The sequence below is a fragment of the Colobus angolensis genome, unplaced genomic scaffold, assembly GCF_000951035.1.
Source record: "Colobus angolensis palliatus isolate OR3802 unplaced genomic scaffold, Cang.pa_1.0 Scaffold6, whole genome shotgun sequence".
Classification (NCBI taxonomy): domain Eukaryota; kingdom Metazoa; phylum Chordata; class Mammalia; order Primates; family Cercopithecidae; genus Colobus; species Colobus angolensis.
Genome location: NW_012119598.1, coordinates 8491030 through 8510589, shown reverse-complemented (window position 1 = coordinate 8510589; position 19560 = coordinate 8491030). Strand labels below are relative to the sequence as shown.

General features: G+C 46.9%; 1 protein-coding gene across 1 annotated transcript in view; it reads left to right on the top strand.

The window, feature by feature from the left end:
• The first annotated feature begins 56 nt into the window (after positions 1 to 56).
• Positions 57 to 19560, top strand: part of TXNDC5 (thioredoxin domain containing 5 (endoplasmic reticulum)) — a 28689-nt gene continuing 9185 nt past the window's right edge. The window contains exons 1-5 of the mRNA XM_011962655.1: positions 57 to 143; positions 5211 to 5360; positions 10854 to 10959; positions 15191 to 15287; positions 18642 to 18757. Of these exons, the coding sequence (XP_011818045.1) occupies positions 5272 to 5360; positions 10854 to 10959; positions 15191 to 15287; positions 18642 to 18757 (408 nt within the window). The 5' untranslated portion in view covers positions 57 to 143; positions 5211 to 5271. The remainder of the gene's footprint in view (positions 144 to 5210; positions 5361 to 10853; positions 10960 to 15190; positions 15288 to 18641; positions 18758 to 19560) is intronic.

Below are 19560 nucleotides of genomic sequence, written 5' to 3'. Positions count from 1 at the left end.
CGGACGCGCGGCCTGCCCGTGGGCCACGTGCACTCACCGGAGCGGCCTTGCTGCTGCCGCGGCCACCGGGGTCGGCTGGGACACTTAGACGGCGGGCACGTCCCCTTCCAGAGGCTTTAATTGAAAAAACAGAACTCAGGAAAGTGTCGTTTCCCACTTTGTGCGTGTTTTATGGGATTTTATGGGATAGGAAGGAGTGGTCCAGGCAGAGGAGGGTTGCCGAGCTAGCCCGGAAAGACCGAGGTAGTGCGAATTCTGGACCCGCCCCCCCACCTCTCCGCACTCACGGTGGGTGTGCTCTCTGACCGGAGCCCACTGGTCCTCAGCTCCAGGCTGTCCTGTCACCTCCCCCCTGCTCTCTCGGGGCCAGGTCACTTGTTGTGTGTAAGATCCGGAAAAGCCCCGCAGTTGAGCAGATGGTCCCTCCTGTTTTGGTCTCTGGGCGGGGCTTTGGTGTGGGCCTCGCTGTGACCTGAGAGACCCCTACCCTGGCACTCATGCCACAGAAGGGCTTCCTGCCATTCACACAAGCATGTGCACAGCTTTCCTGCCAGTGCTGGGATGCCCCGAGGAAGGGAAGTGATCACAGGCCAGGGCAGAAAAGCCATAATTTTAGGACGCAAGACCTTTGAGAGGCTGGAATAGCCTGCAGGTGTTCGTTGCAGAACTTGGTATTCTTCCCCAGAGCTCAGCAGAGGCTCACTTGGGAAAGGGATGTAGGAAGGCATAGAGAAAAGGTACCCTACGAAAAATGGCCAGTTCAGAAATTGTACATTTCAAACTGGGAGAAACGTTTTTCTCTTAACCCTGTATTCAAGCTGTTACTGTGTTTCAGTCCATTTGGAGTTAAATCAACTTTTTGGACCAGTGTGGGTCTATTAACAATGTACATATGAAGTACCTTGTGTTTCAAATTCCCAAGACCCAACTGACTGGAATTTTTAGAACTACCAGTGGTATAGAAATTACTTTGTAACATAAAACAGTCAGGCAATATTAACAGTTTCTCTCTGTACAGGAGTATTCTCAGCAACTATTGCAATTAAATATACTACTTAATTGGAGCCCATTTCAGTGGATTAAATCTGCCCATGGGTTTTCTTTTTTCTTTCTTCATTATTTATTTATTTTAGAGATGAGATCTTGCTCTGTTACCCAGCCTGAAACACGGTGGTATGCAGTCACAGCTCACTATAGCCTCTAACTCCTGGGCTCAAGTGATTCTCCTGCCTTAGCCTCTGGAGTAGCTGTGACTACAGGCGCAGGTCACCACACCCAGCTTATTTTTTTGTTGTAGTTGGTAGGAACAAGGTCTCGCTATGTTGCCCCGGCTGGTCTCAAACTCCTGGCCTCAATCAGTCCTTCTGCCCTAGCCTCCCAAAGTACTGAGATTACAGGCATGAGTCATCACACCTCGTTCTTCCCCCCCCCGCTTTTTTTTTTTTTTTTAAAGAAAAACTGACATGTAGATGTAATAAGTCCCTGCAGTGCCAAAGGAATTTTAAGTTAGAATCTCTGCAGTAAATACCAGCTAGTCCTGGACTGAGTGAGAGAGAAAACTGGCACGTCTGGACACTTGGTATTAAGTAAATTCCTTTTCCATTATATGTGGCTTCTAGACATTTAGGTGGATGCTTCCCGAAAAATTAACTGTTTATGTTGTTATTTGTTGGCCTTTTTTTTTTTTTTTTTTTGAGGTGGAGTCTTGCTCTGTCGCCAGGCTGGAATAGTGCAAGCTCCGCTCACTGCAACCTCCATCTCCTGGGTTCAAGCGATTCTTCTGCCTCAGCCTCCTGAGTAGCTGGGACTACAAGGTGTGCGCCACCACGCCCAGCTAATTTTTGTATTTTTAGTAGAGATGGGGTTTCACCATGTTGGCCAAGATGGTCTTGATCTCTTGACCTCGCGATCCGCCCGCCTCGGTCTCCCAAAGTGCTGGGATTACAGGTGTGAGCCACTGCACCCGGTCTATTTGTTGACTTCCTGATAGTCTACTACAAATATTTAAATAGAGATATGTGGGTTTCTATGACGGTGTTTAAGTTGGACTTTCAAGAGGGCCCTTTCAGAAAACTGCAGATAACTGCAGTAGGGCTCAGGAATAGGCTGCCAGGAAAGGAGGCTGAGTGGACAGAGAGGTCAAACCGGAGGTCGGGGGGCCAGATCAAGTAGGACCAACAATACCTGGAACAACAGCTTTAAGTGTAATGCTGAGAACAAGGTGGTGACTCTGGAGGGGCCTTTGCGGGAGAGGGAAGGAGGTCCTGGAGTGGTCAGCTGAGCGTTTAGAGCTCAGATGGAATACTCAGTGGACTCCCCCTCAACACACACGTACCTTTTTCCAGTTTCTGCTGCCGTCAAATGGTGAAAGCCCACGTGTGATTAAGGGGCTGGAGCCCCTGTAACAGAAACATTGATCTGTGTATTTTTGCCCTGAACTTGGCAGCTGCAGGGTTGTCCCACTGCTGTAGATTTTGTGCCAACATCAGGTCACAGCTTCTGTGTGGCTAGTTTGTGAGTCACCCCGAACCTGGTGACAGTGAGGTCAAGATTTGGACCAGGTAGCTTTGCTCTGCTTCTTGGCCACAGGCTTCTCTGTGAATGCAGCTGTCGGTCTCAGAGCTGGGTGCTGTAGCCACAGGGCCGACTAGATAGCACCTGTGGCCCCATCACAGCCAGGAGCAAGGGCACATCCAACTTGGTGATGGCCCAGAAAGGTCAGTGTTGATTTAGTGCACCACAAACTTACTTATTGTTTATTCTCATTCTTAATCTAATCTTGTGTTTTCACATACAAAAAAACACGGTAACACAACAAAACCTCGTCCAGATTGCAGAGGAGTTCCAAAGTTCCAGAATGAGCATAACTGATCGAAGTCCCCTAGGGGCAGAACTGCCCTTGACAGTCCCTTAGGAAGGTTCCTTGTTGGACACCGCCCCAGTCAGTCAGTCAGTCCTCACTGCCAGCGTTTCCTCCAGCATTAGAACTATCATGGCTTCTTTGGTTAAACACCAAATGGACTAGTTCTCAAACCTGTCTTTAGACGGCAGTGTCACACTTAATATAGTCAGAGAAATGCTCATGCCATGAGAAGCATGCAGGAACCAAGACCAGCTGAGGAACAAAAACCTCACATCTCCCAGCTTGCACACATGTCAGGGTTCTGTGGGAATTGCCTTTTTGTCTTGTTTCCTTCTCCCCGCCATACAAACTCACTTTGTTGAATCTACAGAAGTTAAATCTGTATGTATAGTTTCACTGTGCTTTTTTTTTTTTTTTTTTTTTTGTATCTGAGTGTCTCATAAAGCAGGGATTCTCTTAGCGGGCCAAGAAAGTGCTGTTTAGGGGAGAAACATTATCTTGAGGCAGACTTTTTCAGTGCTACTTTTAAATCATTTTTTTTCTTTTCTTTCTTTTTTTGAGATGGAGTCTTGCTGTGTTGCCCAGGCTAGAGTGCAATGGCACGATCTCGGCTCACCGCAAACTTCCGCCTCCCAGGTTCAAGCGATTCTCCTGCCTCAGCTTCTTGAGTAGCTGGGATTACAGGTGCGTGCCACCACACCCAGCAAATTTTTGTATTTTTAGTAGAGACGGGGTTTCACTATGTTGGTCAGGCTGGTCTCAAACTCCTGACCTCGTGATCCACCAGCTTTGGCTTCCCAGAGTGCTGGGATTACAGGTGTGAGCCACCGTGTCTGGCTTAAATCCTTTTTTTCTTAAGAGACAAAATCTCACTCTGTCACCCAGGCTGGAGTGCAGTGGTATGGTCATAGCTCACTGCAGCCTCAAACTCCTGGCCTCAAGTGATCCTTCTGCCCCAGCCTCCCAAGTAGCTAGGACTGCAGGTGTGTGCCACCACACCAGGCTAATTTTTAAAAATTTTTTGTAGACGGGGGGTCTTGCTGTGTTGTCCAGGCCAGTCTTGAACCCCTGGGCTCAAGCAGTTCTCCTCCCTTAGCCTCCCAAAGTGCTGGGATTACAGGCATGAGCCACTGCATCCAACTTAAATGCTTATTTTTGAGGTAATCTGTCAGAAAATAAAAAAGATTTAACAGAGATTATTAAATTATTTTGAGGAAGAAGTCACAATTCTAAGCGTTGGGTGTTCTTATAAGCAAGTGTTTTTTTTAAAAAAAAAAAGCATTTAAAAAAGCGATACAGCAAAGTGGTTATATTGTAGGCATCAGTGTATACCTACCATATTAAATAACATACAAACCCATGTATCATCATGCTATGGGACTGTAGTTGAAACTTGGGATAAAGTTTCTAGGGTTGTCTCATTAAAAATTCGAGTATGGCACTGTAGACATACTGTCCTGAGAATGCGGGAAGAGCTGTGGTCAGCTGTGTGGTCAGCTGTATGACTCAAGATCTAGTGTTGGGAAAGATGCTGATGTCCTCATGAAATGTGAAGCATGGAAGAAGCCTAATTAATATACTCTTTTAAATGATAGGTGATTTAAAAATATTTGTACATAAGTGAATTCATACAATAAATAGTATAGACGTTTGCTTACTTCAACCCTAGAAGTTTAGGTGGCCACAAACTTTTTTTCTTCCCTTCTCATTGGAGAAAATTGCAGTTGATTAAATTTTGAGATTGCCTTGTATTTGTCGCTCTTTGGTTTGTGAGTAAAAGTAGCAGACACAGCGGGAAGTGCTAAGCTACTGTCAAGGGAGGAGTAGAGAGGCTTCCCAGAAGGGCAGGAGAGAACGGGCACTGAATGGCCCAGGGAGTCAGGGCAGACTTGCTGGAGGAAGTGACACCCAATCGACCTGAAGGGCAGATAGATTTAGTTAGGTGGAGTTTACAGAGGAGGTGTCAGAGAATGTGTCTCAGGGCCAAACCAAGCGGTAGCCCTTTGGGAACACTGCAGATGCTGCAGTAGGGCTCAGGACTGGGCCGCAAGGGAAGGAGGGTGGACTCTGGAATAGAAGTCAAGTGGGAAGTCAGCAGGGCCAGAACAAGTAGGATCCAGAACAACATTCTGCTAAGTTTAATGCTGGAACAAGGCCGAGATTTCATGCTGAGAACAGGGCAGCGACTCTGGAGGGGTGGGAGCAGGGGAGAGAGGTCCTGGAGTAATGGTCCAGGAGCTGCCATCTGCAGTGGTGTAAAGAAAGGACTGAGAGCCCCATTGCCTCCTGGACGGGGCTGAAATTGTGACCTGGTACTCAGTGCGCTTGTACTCTTGCTTTGTTCCAGGTGTGGACACTGCCAGCGGCTGCAGCCAACTTGGAATGACCTGGGAGACAAATATAACAGCATGGAAGATGCTAAAGTCTATGTGGCTAAAGTGGACTGCACGGCCCACTCCGACGTGTGCTCTGCCCAGGGGGTGCGAGGATACCCCACGTAAGTCAGAAGAAAGGGGGCACACTTCCCAGGTGGTTCCTGGTTACAAAGAAAGTCCTAAACTTTTGGTAAAGGAGTGAAGAGATACTAAATTTATGGAGGCAGTCCCTGTCATTAGGGAGAAATTGCATTTAACACTGTGTCTATTTTAGATGCCTTTCATACTCTGGATAACCTTTAATTCATCAGTGCTGGGTGTTCCTGTTTATAAGAGAATGTGTTTGCAAGACGAAAATGGTGGCCCCGCCATGCTAGATGTTCACTGGTACATTTTACAGAGCATGCGTAGACTGTCATCAATTTTGGCTTGCTTTTTCTAGTGACTCTTATTCACAAACACCCTTGCTATAGTTCCTTCCCATGTGACTCCCACAGGGCTGTTTCTGTTGGAAAGAAGTATAGAGTCTGACAGATGATGATACTTACTTCCTTGACAGTTAAGAATTTTTTTGGTTCTAAGAAATAGAAATTGAAACGTTCTCAATTCTAGAAATATAATTGTTCTCTTATTAAACAGAAAGAAAGGATGATTTAAAAAGCTGTGGAGGAACCTCTGAGACCCAGCTCCAGGGGTCAGGGGTCTGTTTCTGCTGCGCCTCCCTTGAGATGACGGCTTTCCAGGCCTGTATCTCTGTTTGCACAGAAGGGCCCAGCACTCCCTGGCCCTGCTTGGCTGGAGTGTTCGTTCCAGGAATAGTCACTGTGGCCAGGGAAACAGGAGCTTATAGCAAGACACATGACCATTCACACCATGTGCCAAGTGTTGGAGGGAAAAGCAGTTCTTCAAAAGAGAGAAGAAGCTGTTTCTGAAGGAGGTGGAGGGATTGCCATGGTCACTTCCTTGCTGTTTGTTTCAATTGAGGAATGAAGTCAATTCTATACAATTTATTGCTTAATTGGGTATTATAGGGGGCCATCAATAAAGCATAAAATTGGAGCTTATATTTAAGCCTGGGAGGCAGAAAAGTGGAGGGAGCTCTAGGCTCGAACCTAGAAGTCATAGTCAAATCCCAGCTCTCCCATATACTTACCACCCAGCTCTGGCCTCATCATTTAACCTGTAAGCAAGGTGATCCCCCAGACATTGTTATGGGACTTGCATGGAGTGTGTGCAGACACCAATTTGAGCACACCCAGTACATGTTAGGGTTTACCCTCCCATTCGGAAATGTGGGCATTTCCACAAAGGACTCTGGAATTCTTGGTCTTTGGTGATGACTTGCTAATGTAAGTGCCATAATTTGGGTTTACTGTAAATCAGATCAATGGAGATAAAATTGCCTACGATCTGTATCTACATAAAAGCATTAACTCTTCTATGCTTTTTTTTTTGAGACGGAGTCTCGCTCTGTCGCCCGGCCTGGAGTGCAGTGGCCGGATCTCAGCTCACTGCAGGCTCCGCCTCCCGGGTTTACGCCATTCTCCTGCCTCAGCCTCCCAAGTAGCTGGGACTACAGGCCCCCGCCACCTTGCCCGGCTAGTTTTTCGTATTTTTTTTTTTAGTAGAGACGGGGTTTCACAGTGTTAGCCAGGATGGTCTCGATCTCCTGACCTCGTGATCCGCCCGTCTCGGCCTCCCAAAGTGCTGGGATTACAGGCTTGAGCCACCGCGCCCGGCAACTCTTCTATGCTTTATAGTATTGCCTTTAAAGTATGATCAAGAGCATCCCAAACAAGCAGCTAGTGAGCAGAGATGAGGGCGAGGAGGTGAATGCTTACCTGTGGAGAGCCTGTTGCTGTCAAAGTTCAGGGGCAGCAGGGGTGGGCTGGCTGTGGTGTCTTTCCTCTTAACCTGCTGACCATCTGTGGCCTGAGACTGCGCACCACAAACCATGCCACGTGGGAGGTAGCACAGGACCTGTAATGGAGCTGAGAGTGGTATGTGTTAATGGGGCATCAGAGAAGGAAGCGAAGGCTTCCGCCTAAGCCTGGCCATAACAGCTATCAGCTGCAATATCAGCTACTCCATAGTTGGTATTCACCAAAAACCATCACAAATTTAAAAAGTCACAAATTGAAAAAGGCCTGTGTTGGAGCGTGTGTTTAGATTTTTATTGAGAAGATCTGGTCTCCCCAAGTAAACCATGGGCTGGTTTTGTGTTATTAAAAAGAACAAAAACGAGCTTACATCACACTGAACACAGTTTGGGAAGGAACCTCTGTGACCATCACTGCCCTGCAGAAGCTCCCGAGAACAGATTACTTTCCCCCCCGAGAATGCAGAAGGTGGAATGTGCTGTATGAAATGTGGTCATGTCGGGGCGTCTGTAGATTGACCTGAGTGAGCTTTTACTCCTCCAAGAAAGTGCCCATCCCATAGAGTGGTTGTGAGGCCTGAAGCAGATGTTATACCTGCCTGAGTCCAGGCATGTGTCAGGACATGAGCTTTCATGTCATTCTTCTCTGGCAAGTGTAACTGGAGTAAAGGATTGGAGGGGCAGGGAGTTTGGGCTCCCATGCCCCCCTAGAGATGGCTGGCTGTGCTCAGGAAAATGTTTTGAGGTCTTCCTGTTGAGCCAGTCATGAATCATTACAGCAGGGCAGGACTGACGGGGGAAACCACCTGTGTTAGTTGCCTAGGCTGCACGTAACAAAATTCCACAAACTGGGTGGCCAGAAGCAATAGAAATGTGTTCTCCACAGTCCTGGAGGCCAGAGGTCCTAAATCAAGGAGCCAGCAGGGCCATGCTCCCTCTGAAACCTGTAGGGGAATCCTCCCTTGCCTCATCCTGGCTCCTGTTGGTTTCCTGGTCATCTTTGGCGTTCCTTGGCTTGTAGATGCATCACTGCCATCCTCTGTCCTCATGTGCCCTTCTCCCTGTGTGTGTGTGTGTGTCTCTCTGTCCAAATTAATCCTTCTTACAAGGACATCGGTCATGCTAGATTTGGGCCCATCCTAATGACCTCATTTTAACTTGAATATCTCTGTAAACACCTTATTCTAAATAAGGTCACCTTCTGAGATTCATGGTTATGACTTACACAGATCTGTTCTGCAGGATACAGTTCAGCTCCTAACACTGTCTACAGTAATAGAACTTTCATCATGCTGTTTGCCAAGGCAGTACCTACATGGGGGTTTTCTCCCTGCTGTCTCCTTGAAAGAGGAAACTCAAAAGCCCGTGTGGAGGCTTGGTAATGGCAGAGATCTGGGGCAATACTTTGTTTGGGCTTGTACCCTGTGGCCCAGTCTCCATCACCTTCCTCACCACCATCAACAGTGAGAATTGAAGTCAGATGCCCCAAACTGACTGGAAGGTCTGGACCAGAAGTGCCCACTCTATCCCTGGGCTCTGTGAACTTACCGAGGAAGAATCTCAGACTTCTTGGGCAGGTTAGAACGATTTTCAGTCCAACAACAAGAAGAGATTTTTTTTTTTTTTTTCATTTTTTGTTTTGCTCAAATGAATAGCAAATGACAAAAATCATAGGCTAGGTCTTACTGTATTTTACTTTTAGCAAAGACACCACGAATGAGTGTAACAGTCCCTGTTCCTTTCTGATGTCTTGAGGACCCACCCATTTCCCTTCCTGAAGAGCGTCGGTGGGAGGCAGAGCCGTGCAGGAAGCAGCTTCTGTTTCCAGGTGCGGAACGCACCTTGTGCGAGCCTGGGGAGGCGCCAGCCTAGGTGAGGGCACTCATCTTTGTTACCGCAGATGTTGCGGTTGCTTTTCATGTTGAACTTCATGAAGTAGCCGGTGTACTGGCCAAATCTAGTTAAATTTTCGCTGTTTTTTGTGGTTATGAGACTCGGAGCTGCTGAGGAAGCTGGGTGTGTGTTTTGCATTGGAGACACATTAGGGACCTTACCTAGGCCCCATGGTACCATCTCAGGTTCTGGGTAAGGCCGGTATGCCTATTTTAATTTCAAAGCCTAATCTAGCCATGTGACTTCATTTTAAGGAGAATTAGCCATTTTTTATGGACTGAATGTTTGTGTCCCCCAGCATTCATAGGTGAAATCCTGATCCCCAAGGCTGACAATAGGAGGTGGGCCCTTAGGGAGTAGGTCATTAGGGTGGAGCCCTCATGAATGGGGTTACATACCTTATGAAAGAGGCCCCAGAGAGTTCTGTTTCCTGTTTTGCCATATGAGGACACAGCAAGAAGACGCCATCTGTGACCAAAAAGCCCTCTCCAGACACTGACTCTGCTGGCACCTTGATCTCAGACTTCCCAGTCTCTAGAACTAGGCAAAATAGATTCTGTTATTTCTAAGACACCCAGTCTGTGGTTTTCTGTTACAGCTGTTGAACTAAGACACTATTCAAACCTTCGTGTCCAAGTTTTACATATGTTGCCATCTTACAATTCTGATACTGTACATTGGGCATCTACTCACAAAATCCACATACGTGCTGTAGAAGGGGCAGGGGTGTTTTAGATGAGCAGGCTTGCCAACAAATGGTACTCGGTATTTCTTGTTTTTCCTATTAGTAGCCTGTGAATTTGTATCTAGCGCATTAGAGCATGTTTCCCCATGACTGCTGGAGGGATGCAGGAACTGGGAGTGTTCATTTCATCCTCTGGTGATGTCTTTCGCTTATGGTTGAAGAGCCTGCTCCCATATCCTCTCTGCAGATTCCTTCAGAGGCTAACATTTGTAGGAAAAAGAAAAGAAAAGATGCCTTCTCTTTTTTTTTTTTTTTTTTGAGACGGAGTCTCGCTCTGTCGCCCAGGCTGGAGTGCAGTGGCGCGATCTCGGCTCACTGCAAGCTCCGCCTCCCGGGTTTACGCCATTCTCCTGTCTCAGCCTCCCCAGTAGCTGGGACTACAGGCGCCCGCCATCTCGCCCGGCTATTTTTTTGTATTTTTTAGTAGAGACGGGGTTTCACCGTGTAGACCAGGATGGTCTCGATCTCCTGACCTCGTGATCCACCCGTCTCGGCCTCCCAAAGTGCTGGGATTACAGGCTTGAGCCACCGCGCCCGGCCTAAAGATGCCTTCTCTATGGGGAGGTGAATGGACTGCATCAGTCAATGTCACGGATGTTCTTATAGCTGGAAACTTGAATTCTCAGGGTAACTGGATAGTCATGCTTTGCAAGAGTTGAATACCTGCCAGGGTGGCCTGGAAGAGTACCTTGATTGCAAAACAACACTGTATCTACTCTGGTCCTAATTTGAACACATACACAACAACTGCTGAAGCCGGGAAAGCATAACAGTAGCTTGCAGGGAAGGCCCGAGGCTGCTGTCTAGGAGCACTGAGTACTTGTAGCTTTTGAGGCTTCACTCACAGCATTAGGCTGGAAGTTTTCACCTCATTTTAGTTTTCTTTGAATAAAATCAGAAACTTCTAAAAGTTTAGGATTAACTGAATGTATTACCTCCTGGAACGTTAGTTTTGTTTCCTTTTTATCAGAGAAGAGCAGATACGTGCCTGGCTGCAGCCCCTTGACAGCTCGTTTTCTCATTGTTTCACTAAATGAGTTTGCTCTCTGGTAAAACAACTTTCTTTTTGCTCTGTCTAATCCTTTGCTATTCTTTCAGCTTAAAGCTTTTCAAGCCAGGCCAAGAAGCTGTGAAGTACCAGGGTCCTCGGGATTTCCAGACACTGGAAAACTGGATGCTACAGACACTGAACGAGGAGCCAGCGGTGAGTGCCTACCTCCTTCCCTCCCTCCCTTTCTCCCTGCCTACATCTTTGGGGTAATATGTAACGGGGCAGAGGCCAGTTGAGGTTAATGATTCAGGCTGCCATTTTAAAGCAACTCTACTTTTTTTTTAGAGCTCATTGATATTATAGGTAAAGATGAACTTTTACAAAAACTTTTTGGTATGGAAATACCAAAATGTGCACAAAAGTCAAGAGAAGACTAAACCCTCAGCTTCAACAGTTACCACCATTTTGGTGTTTGTCTTTCCCGCCACCCTGCACCTTGTTTGGCTGTAGTCAGTCTTCAGGGAAGTCACTTGTGTGGTCTCACAGATAAGCACTTACTCCTTGTTAACACTGCCACCCTGCCACTGTCACAGGTAATACAGTTCACAACTGTTCCCCAGCATCTGAGACTGACTGGACCACCTGGGGTCAGGGCCAGGCCCAGCCTAGAATCTCCTATCCAAGCCAGACTGGAGCCTCCTCCCATCCCCCCGACCTTTGCCCTCCACCACCTGCAGTCCTCTGGCTCAGGCCCAGCCTGCCAGCTGTACCCGCAGGGTGGATCCTTCCTTTTCTTCTCCGTGCTCAGTCCCTGAGTCCCTAATGGGCTTTGCTTATAACATCATTTTGTACCGTTAATACTCTGTCTTAATGCACTTCCCATACTAAGGCTAATATCAGGAGATTGTAGACGCTTAGAATATTACGTACTAAAAAGAATTTATAATCCTCCCCCTTCCCAGTTGATGTTGGAAGTCTTCACTTTGTTATAAATCATGATCATAAACCACTGGTAAAGTGTCCCTTTGTGGGTGGTTTCTTCTGATTAACGCCGAGCGCTCAGGCCCTGGGAGTCTGGGTAGAGCTGGTGGGTCATGCTGGTGTGTTGGAGAGGGACTGGAACAAGACCCGTGTTCCTCCACTGTAGGGTCCTGATGAGCTAGGAAGAGCATCTGAAGTCTTTGTAATTTCAATTTCAACCAAGACCTAAGACTACCTTCTTGTACCAGCTAGGCGCCCACTGATTTGAAGGTGGTCTGTGGTGGTCCTTTTGGAGCTTTGCCCCATCTTCTCTGATGATCTAATCAGAAACTTGGCTGCTGATTCAGTACTTCCATCCCTCACCTGTAAAGACTCTGTCAACTCAGCTGGGCGTGGTGGCTCACGCCTGTAATCCTAGCACTTTGGGAGGCTGAGGTGGGTGGATCACCCAAGGTCAAGAGTTCAAGACCAGCCTGGCTAATGTGGTGAAACCTCATCTCTGCTAAAAATACAAAAATTAGTGAGGTATGGTGGTGGGCACCTGTAATCCCAGCTACTTGGGAGGCTGAGGCAGGAGAATCACTTGAACCCAGGAGGTTGCAGTGAGCCGAGATCGCGCCACTGCACTCCAGCCTGTGCAACAGAGCAAAAACTCCGTTGCAAAAAAAAAAAAAAAAGACTCTGAACTGTGTGGTGGAGACTGTTGGTGTGTGATGTATGTCACTGAACCAGAGACTTACCTAACTTTAGCTTAAAGGGAGAACCACAGACCTCTCAGGAAGTTTGCATCTTTGTCCTGGCAAGAAAGCTGAATAAGCAGGTGTGACTTTCATATAGATTTAAATTTGACATTGTTTCCTTTATGAAAATATTGTCTTTGTGGGGACATGTATATTGGATGGTAGGAAGCCAATTTTAAGGAGGAGTTAATAGCCTCAAATAAATTTCACCAAAAAAGCCAGTCTTCTATGATGGCTTTATTCAGGAAACCGGCAGGCGGTATCAGGATGACAGAAAGATCTCATCTCACGGCCCATTTCCCTTAGTGGAGGTGGTGGCCTCACCTGCAGTTTGGGAAGGGCTGAGAGGCCGAGTCCAGGCTCTGCAGGGACTTTCTGTCTCGGTGTGGGAGCAGGGTGGCTGTGTGGAGTCCCCCCAGGCCACCCTGAACCACAGTCACCTAACTTGCCATATTTTAGTGTCTCCCAGCAACAGGAGGTCCCCGATAAGTGCCAGAAACAATGACCATGTGCCTTATTGTGGAAAAGGTTAAGTATGCATACTTTATACTGCAAACCAGAATTCTCTTAGCTGTTTAAGTGAAAACTTGAAAGAAAGTTCTTTATCTGTATACCTAAGTAACTTAGTACCTACATTTTTTAATATTCATGTGGGATAAATTTAGATTTTTTTAAAGTGTTGTGGCAATATTCAAGGAACTCGAAAGACAGTTTGTCACTTTGTACATTCTACTGCAATTTTTATATTTCCATGTTTGCTTCTGTATTTTTTCTGGAACAGTTATAATCATACAAACATGTTTCATCTCATTAATTATTTTATGTATTTATGTGGTCTTTACATTGACCATGTCTTACATTGTTTTATCATGTGGATTTGCCATAATTCAGCTCTACTTCTGTCTGGATATTTAGGGTATGTAGACTTTTTCCATCACCAGTAATGCTGTAGGGAACAAGTTTATCGTTGTAAAGGACATTTTCTCCCCTCTTCTCTTGAGTGATATTTTTAGAATATAGTCTTCCCAGACATAAAATTGTAAGGCCAAGAATAAAAAACAAGATCATTTTTATGGCTCTTGATGAATATTGCCAGGTTGCTTTCTTAAGAACCATATCAGCGTATGCTGCCACTGCAGGGTGAGACGCGACCTGTTTCTGGGATGCACTGTGGTGTTCCCGGGCCGGGAGACTGCTCTGGAGTCTGCCAGGAACCCGGGAAGCAACTAGGGGTGCCCCGCACGTGCCATAAATGAACACTGCATACTGAAAGGCCCTTGAACATCTCATAGAGAGTGGCACACAGTGTTTTATTTCACCTTATGTGAACTCACTGACTTCACTTAGCCATCCTTCCCTCGGGCATTCTTTTGTGTGGGTATTTAGCACTTTGAAAGTCTTGACACGCTCGCAGCAGAAGGGAAACTTGATGGTTCTTTATGATTCCAGCCCTGCACAGCTTTGAACTGTCAGCACTTTTAAAGCCTTTAACAACTTAGCTTGGATATTCTTTTTAATAGGAATATGAACCCCCAGATAAAAGCTGAGTAATACATACTCGTGTGTCTGCAGCAGAACAGTGATTCCATTATCTTTCCCTCATTTCTGGTTACTTTAGTTGGAAGCCACAGCTGTACCTGGTCTGAAAAGTCGAGAAATGTAGGATTGTGACTAGACAGCTGCACACATCGCTGTCTGCTTGGGTCCTGTCAGAAGCACCTTTTGAAAAGCCCCTTTCCCCCTCTTTCTGTACAAGACTTAGTCACGTGAATTACCTTCTTTGTTGAAGGTGCAGCTTATGTTCGTGCCATGGTTCTCTCTCTGTCGCCTTTCATTCACCTGCATTTTCCTTCTCATCACCTCCTTTTCTCTTTATCCGTCTTCCACAGTTGTGTCTTCCTCACGGTTTTCCCTGTCATTTGTGTGAAGTAAGGATAACCAGGCCCTCCTCGTCCCTGAGTTTCTCATTCTCAGCTTTGTCCATTTTGCTCCCCTGGTATCTGTGTTTTTTGAGACAGATTCTCTGTTGCCCAGGCAGGAGTGCAGTGGCGCATTCTCAGCTCACTGCAGCCTCCAGCCCTGGGATCAAGTGGTCCTCCCACCTCAGCCTCCCGGGTAGCTGGGACTACAGGTGCATATCACCATGCTCAGGTAATTTAAAATTTTTTTTGTAGTGATGGGGTCTCATTCTGTTGCCTAGGCTGGTCTTGAACTGCTGGGCTCAAGCAGTCCTCTTGCCTCAGCCTCCCAAAATGCTAGGGTTACAGGCGCGGGCCACTGCGCTGGGCACCCTGGTGTCTGCAAGTGCTGTCCCCTTCAGAATATGTCCATCAGGCATTGTATTTTGTATTATTTGTGAAGTATCCAAGTACATTTCAAAGAAGAGGACAGGGTGTAGGGTATGACTGTCCTTTACGTTGTCTGCTTTGTTTGGTGGGGTTTTGGGATAGGGACAGCTATCACTTGGCTGCCCTGGAGCCTCAGACCTAGAGCTTTCACCGAGGGTGAGGCTGGCGGGAGGCTTTTTGCTGAAGCTTCCGGAGGGCTTGGTGAGATCAGTTCCTGACCTGCCCTTACTCAGCACAGCAGCATCATACAAAGGTTCCAGGCTGTTGAGTGAGGGAGGCCTCTGCAGGCAGTTCCCCACAGACACAGTCACCTCCTGGATGGTTTCCCTGTGTCTCCACTGACACACCCATGACTGTTTTATTTCCTCCTGTTAGACACCAGAGCCAGAAGTGGAACCGCCCAGAGCCCCTGAGCTCAGGCAGGGGCTGTATGAGCTCTCAGCGAGCAACTTTGAGCTGCATGTCGCACAAGGTAAGGGGGAAGTCCTGGTGCCAGCTTCAGAGAACCACTCCTTGGCGTGCTGAGCTTTTCCTTCCTGCCACTCAAGGGCTCTCAGGAGCATCAGTGGCACTGACAAAGGGTCACTCTTGAGGAGCTGTTGGGACCGTTGTTCAGTGCACCTCCTCTCAAACATGCGTTCTCCTTTTGTCTGTGCCCTTACAGAAATGCCAGGTCTAATGCTAAGCACACATTCCCCACACCCTGGCTGGACAGGGCAGCCTTGGCCCAGAGTGTTTATTTACAGGCTCCCCTCACTTGATCGCTCTTTACTTTATTGTACTTTGGAGATACGGCATTTTTTACGGATTGAGGATTTTGGCAGCCCGGCATCTGGCAGGTCTAGCCATTTTTCCAGCAGCTTGTGCTTACTTTGTATCCCTCTGTCAGCATCTTTTTAGCAATAAAATATTTTTTAATTAAGGTACATTGTTTTTAAAGAAATAATGTTGCACATTTCATAGACTATGGTGTAAACATAACTTTGATAGCCACTAGGGAACCCAAAAATTGGTGTGAGTTGTTTTATTGTGATACTATCTTTATTGCAGTGGTCTGGAACCAAACCCACAGTTTCTCGGAGGTATGCCTGTGTATTAATGGTAATCATATGCTTAATGACCTCAGGCAGAAACAAAAGCTTCTCCCTGTCTAAACGGAATTTAAATTGGGCATAGTGGCTCGTGCCTGTAATCCCAGCAGTTGGGGAAAACAAGGTGGAATGATTGCTTGAGCCCAGGAGTTCGAGATCAGTCTAAGCAAGACCTTGTCTCTACAGAAGATTAAAAAAAAAAAAAAAAAAGCTGGGTATGGTGGCGTGTGCCCGTAGTCCCAGGCACTCCTGAAGCAGAGGTGGGAAGATCACTTGAGCCTGGAAGGTCAAGGCTACAGTGAGCTGTGATCACACCACTGTACTCCAGCCTTGGTGACAGAGCGAGACCCTGTCTCAGAAAACCAGACAAAACCCAGAATTTAATGACACCATTATAACATGAATCAAATTAGTTACTCTTTCCACTTAAAAGATCTTTCTATACCACATCCTATTTTTTGAAAATGGTCTCCTAATATCAGAATGATCCCCATTAAATTTCCAATGTGAATATGTAAGTGTCCTTTATTCACACTTAGATGTGTTTCAGAAAACTTGGCCCAATGCCGAATGACTTGAAAGCAAATTTGGCTTCCTGGCTGACTCCCATTACCAAATGCTACCATGGAGAGAAATCCCCTTAGAAGACTGGGTTGGAAATGTGAGAAAGGGCTTGGATTGCCTCTGGCCTTGTGACTTGTGCCTGCTGGGAGTCAGAGCCCCTCCCCACCACACTTACTGTCCACAGTAACTTATCGTGAGGCCTTCAGCCGTTTCCCATGTTGTTAAAAGTTGTTATTCCATCCGTACCGGTGCCCTGACAGTGGAACTTCAGCCTTTCTGCTACGGGAATGCATTTTCAGCTGGAATTGGCTTGGGCTCTGAGCAGGATGTGTTTCCCAAATCACCTGTTATAGACTGGCTCTGGCAGGCCTCGCCAGCGCCTCCCTAAGTGGGTCATGGCCACAGAGCTGTGTCGTGTAGGTGCCATGGTGACTTCCTGCCCTTGCTGGCTTCCCATCAGTACTCTGATTAGGTTCCCGGAGAGCCTGTCTCCATCTTACAGCGCGGGATCTACCGTGCATCTGCACATGGTTTCAGCCTTGCACGTTTTTAAATGGAAGTTAACTTTTAAAGGAAGTTTTTCACCATTTTTTCAGGTGCATCGTTGCTGTGCTGATGAGGCAGTAGCTGTTAGCCTTAGCGTGGCACCGTCCTGCTCAGAGGCCAGGCCACATGCCACTGGTTAGTTCTCTCCCTGACCACAGCCTGATTTCAGTTTGGTATCAGCCCGATGTCAGGGTAGAACAGCTAAACACCTTCTGTGTCCAAAGAATGATGCTGTGAGGGCTTGTTTTTGTGTGTGTGTCCTCTAGCCAAGGGGGTGATGTTTTACTTTTTAAACTTTTTTTTATGATAACATGTAATACAGATCGAGAAAACAAATGTAGGGCTTAATGAATTTTTAGAGAGTGGTCACACTGTAACTACTGTCCGGTTCAAGGAATAAAACTGCCAGCCTCCCATGTGCCATCCAGGTCTCAGCCTGCCCTCCCTTCTCCTCCAAGAAGGCGCTTTCCTGACATTTGTGGAAACCACTTGTATTAGTCCGTTTTCAAACTGCCGATGAAGATACACCTGAGACTGGGCAGTTTACAAAGGAAAGAGGTTTAATGGAGAACTCACCGTTCCGCATGGCCAGGGGAGCCTCACAATCATGGTGGAAGGCAAGGAGGAGCAAGTCACATCTTCCGTGGATATTGGCAGGCAAAAAGAGCTTGTGTAGGGAAACTCCCATTTTTAAAACCATCAGATCTCATGAGACATACTCACCATCACGAAACCAGCACGGGAAAGACCTGTCCCCGTGACTCAGTTACCTCCTACCTGGTCCCTCCCACAACATGTGGGAATTGAAGATGAGATGTGGGTGGGACACAGGCAGACCATATCATGACTCCTTTTATGGTTTCATCACTGAGGTGCGCATTCCTGAGCACTGTAGTTTCATGTGTGTGTATGTATCTTTTAAGGCTCTTTTAACCTGCATGTTCTCTAGACATCTCTTTCTCTTTCTTGCTGAAGACACAGGTGGTTTGACCTGTAGAGCTCCCCGTGGTCCAGACTTTGCTATTGGCGTCCCCGTAGTATGGTCTACATGTTTCCCTGATTTCTCTGTTTCCTGTAAATTGGTAGTTGGGTCTGGGGACAGAATCAGTTTCAGTGTGATGTTTTTTGGGGGCACAGGAAGACCTCATAGCTGGTGGGGGCACAGAGTGTCCATTTGTCTCTCTTTGGGATGTGGGCAACCATGACAGGCAGGGCCTGGCTCCATTCATTCCTCAGGGCTGCCAAGTGCCGAGACTCATTCAAGCGTCCCTTCATTTTTTAACCAAGAGAAACTCGCCCTCATTTATCATCTGGTTATTCAGTGGTGCAGTGCATATGGGAGAGGTGGGAGGAAGGCCTCATTCTCTCCCTTTATTACAGTTTTCCAAATAATGAGTTGTTGCTGATTGTCCATCAAAGATGACAAATTTGGTTTTGAGTATTGTTATGAACTCATGAATAGAAACACATTTGATGGAGTCCCTTTGTACCAATTAAAGTGCTCATGCTGAACTGAGATTTGCTAAGCAGGACAAAGATCTGATTCTTCAATTAACTCTCTAGTGAGGTCTGACATAAATTACAGTTCCTCTTTCCCCCGCCTCTGCCTTGGCTCTCCACTCCAGGCGACCACTTTATCAAGTTCTTCGCTCCGTGGTGTGGTCACTGCAAAGCTCTGGCTCCAACCTGGGAGCAGCTGGCTCTGGGCCTTGAACATTCCGAAACTGTCAAGATTGGCAAGGTGAGTGAAAGCCCTTATTAAACTGGAAATGGACTGCTTTGGGCTGGATTAATTAGCAGAGTGGCCCATTATTCATTCTGTGTGCAAAGTCGCAAACTTGATTTATTAATTCCATTTAGTGTGCCACTTGATAATTCATTTCACCTTCACAGATGGCAGCCTGATTTTGAGTTTTGCTGACTTTTCCACAGCCTAAAGATAAATGACGGCCTCGGCTGCTTTGTTTGTTTTGAAGAGATGGCCAGATCTGAATTGGCAGCCCCAGAGCCTGTTCTGCAAAGATACAGGGTCGAGCCTTGTAGAACGTTCACTGGACGAACTTGGAGACCATCCACGTTCGACCTCACCCAAGAGCTCTCTCTAAAAGGACCCTGGCTCTGTGCTCACCCAGGCATGCAGAAGACCCTCCCTCAGTGTGTACTGGGCCTGGGATTCTTTCCAGGGTTTCCCACTTTATACAGAGAAGCCAAGAGTGATGTCTGACAACTTCTGTGTAACTTGATTTTCTGGAAATATCCACTGTAGCTCCAGGGACATCACTTTTATTCTTGTCCACTTTCCAGCACCCACCAGACACCATGCATAGATTTCCTTTCTTAAAAATCTCGTTTTTCTACCTTGCCACGGGGCTGATTTGTATATAGAAGTAACGCTGCATGTCTAGGACTGGATGATGGTTAACAGGATGATCTACTTGGGATGGTGAGATGGTCAAAAGCGTAAACCTGGGGATTGGGTAGACCTGGCTGGCTGACCTTGGGCAAAACCTCTCCACGCCTTGGTCTCCGCCTTTTGCAAAACTG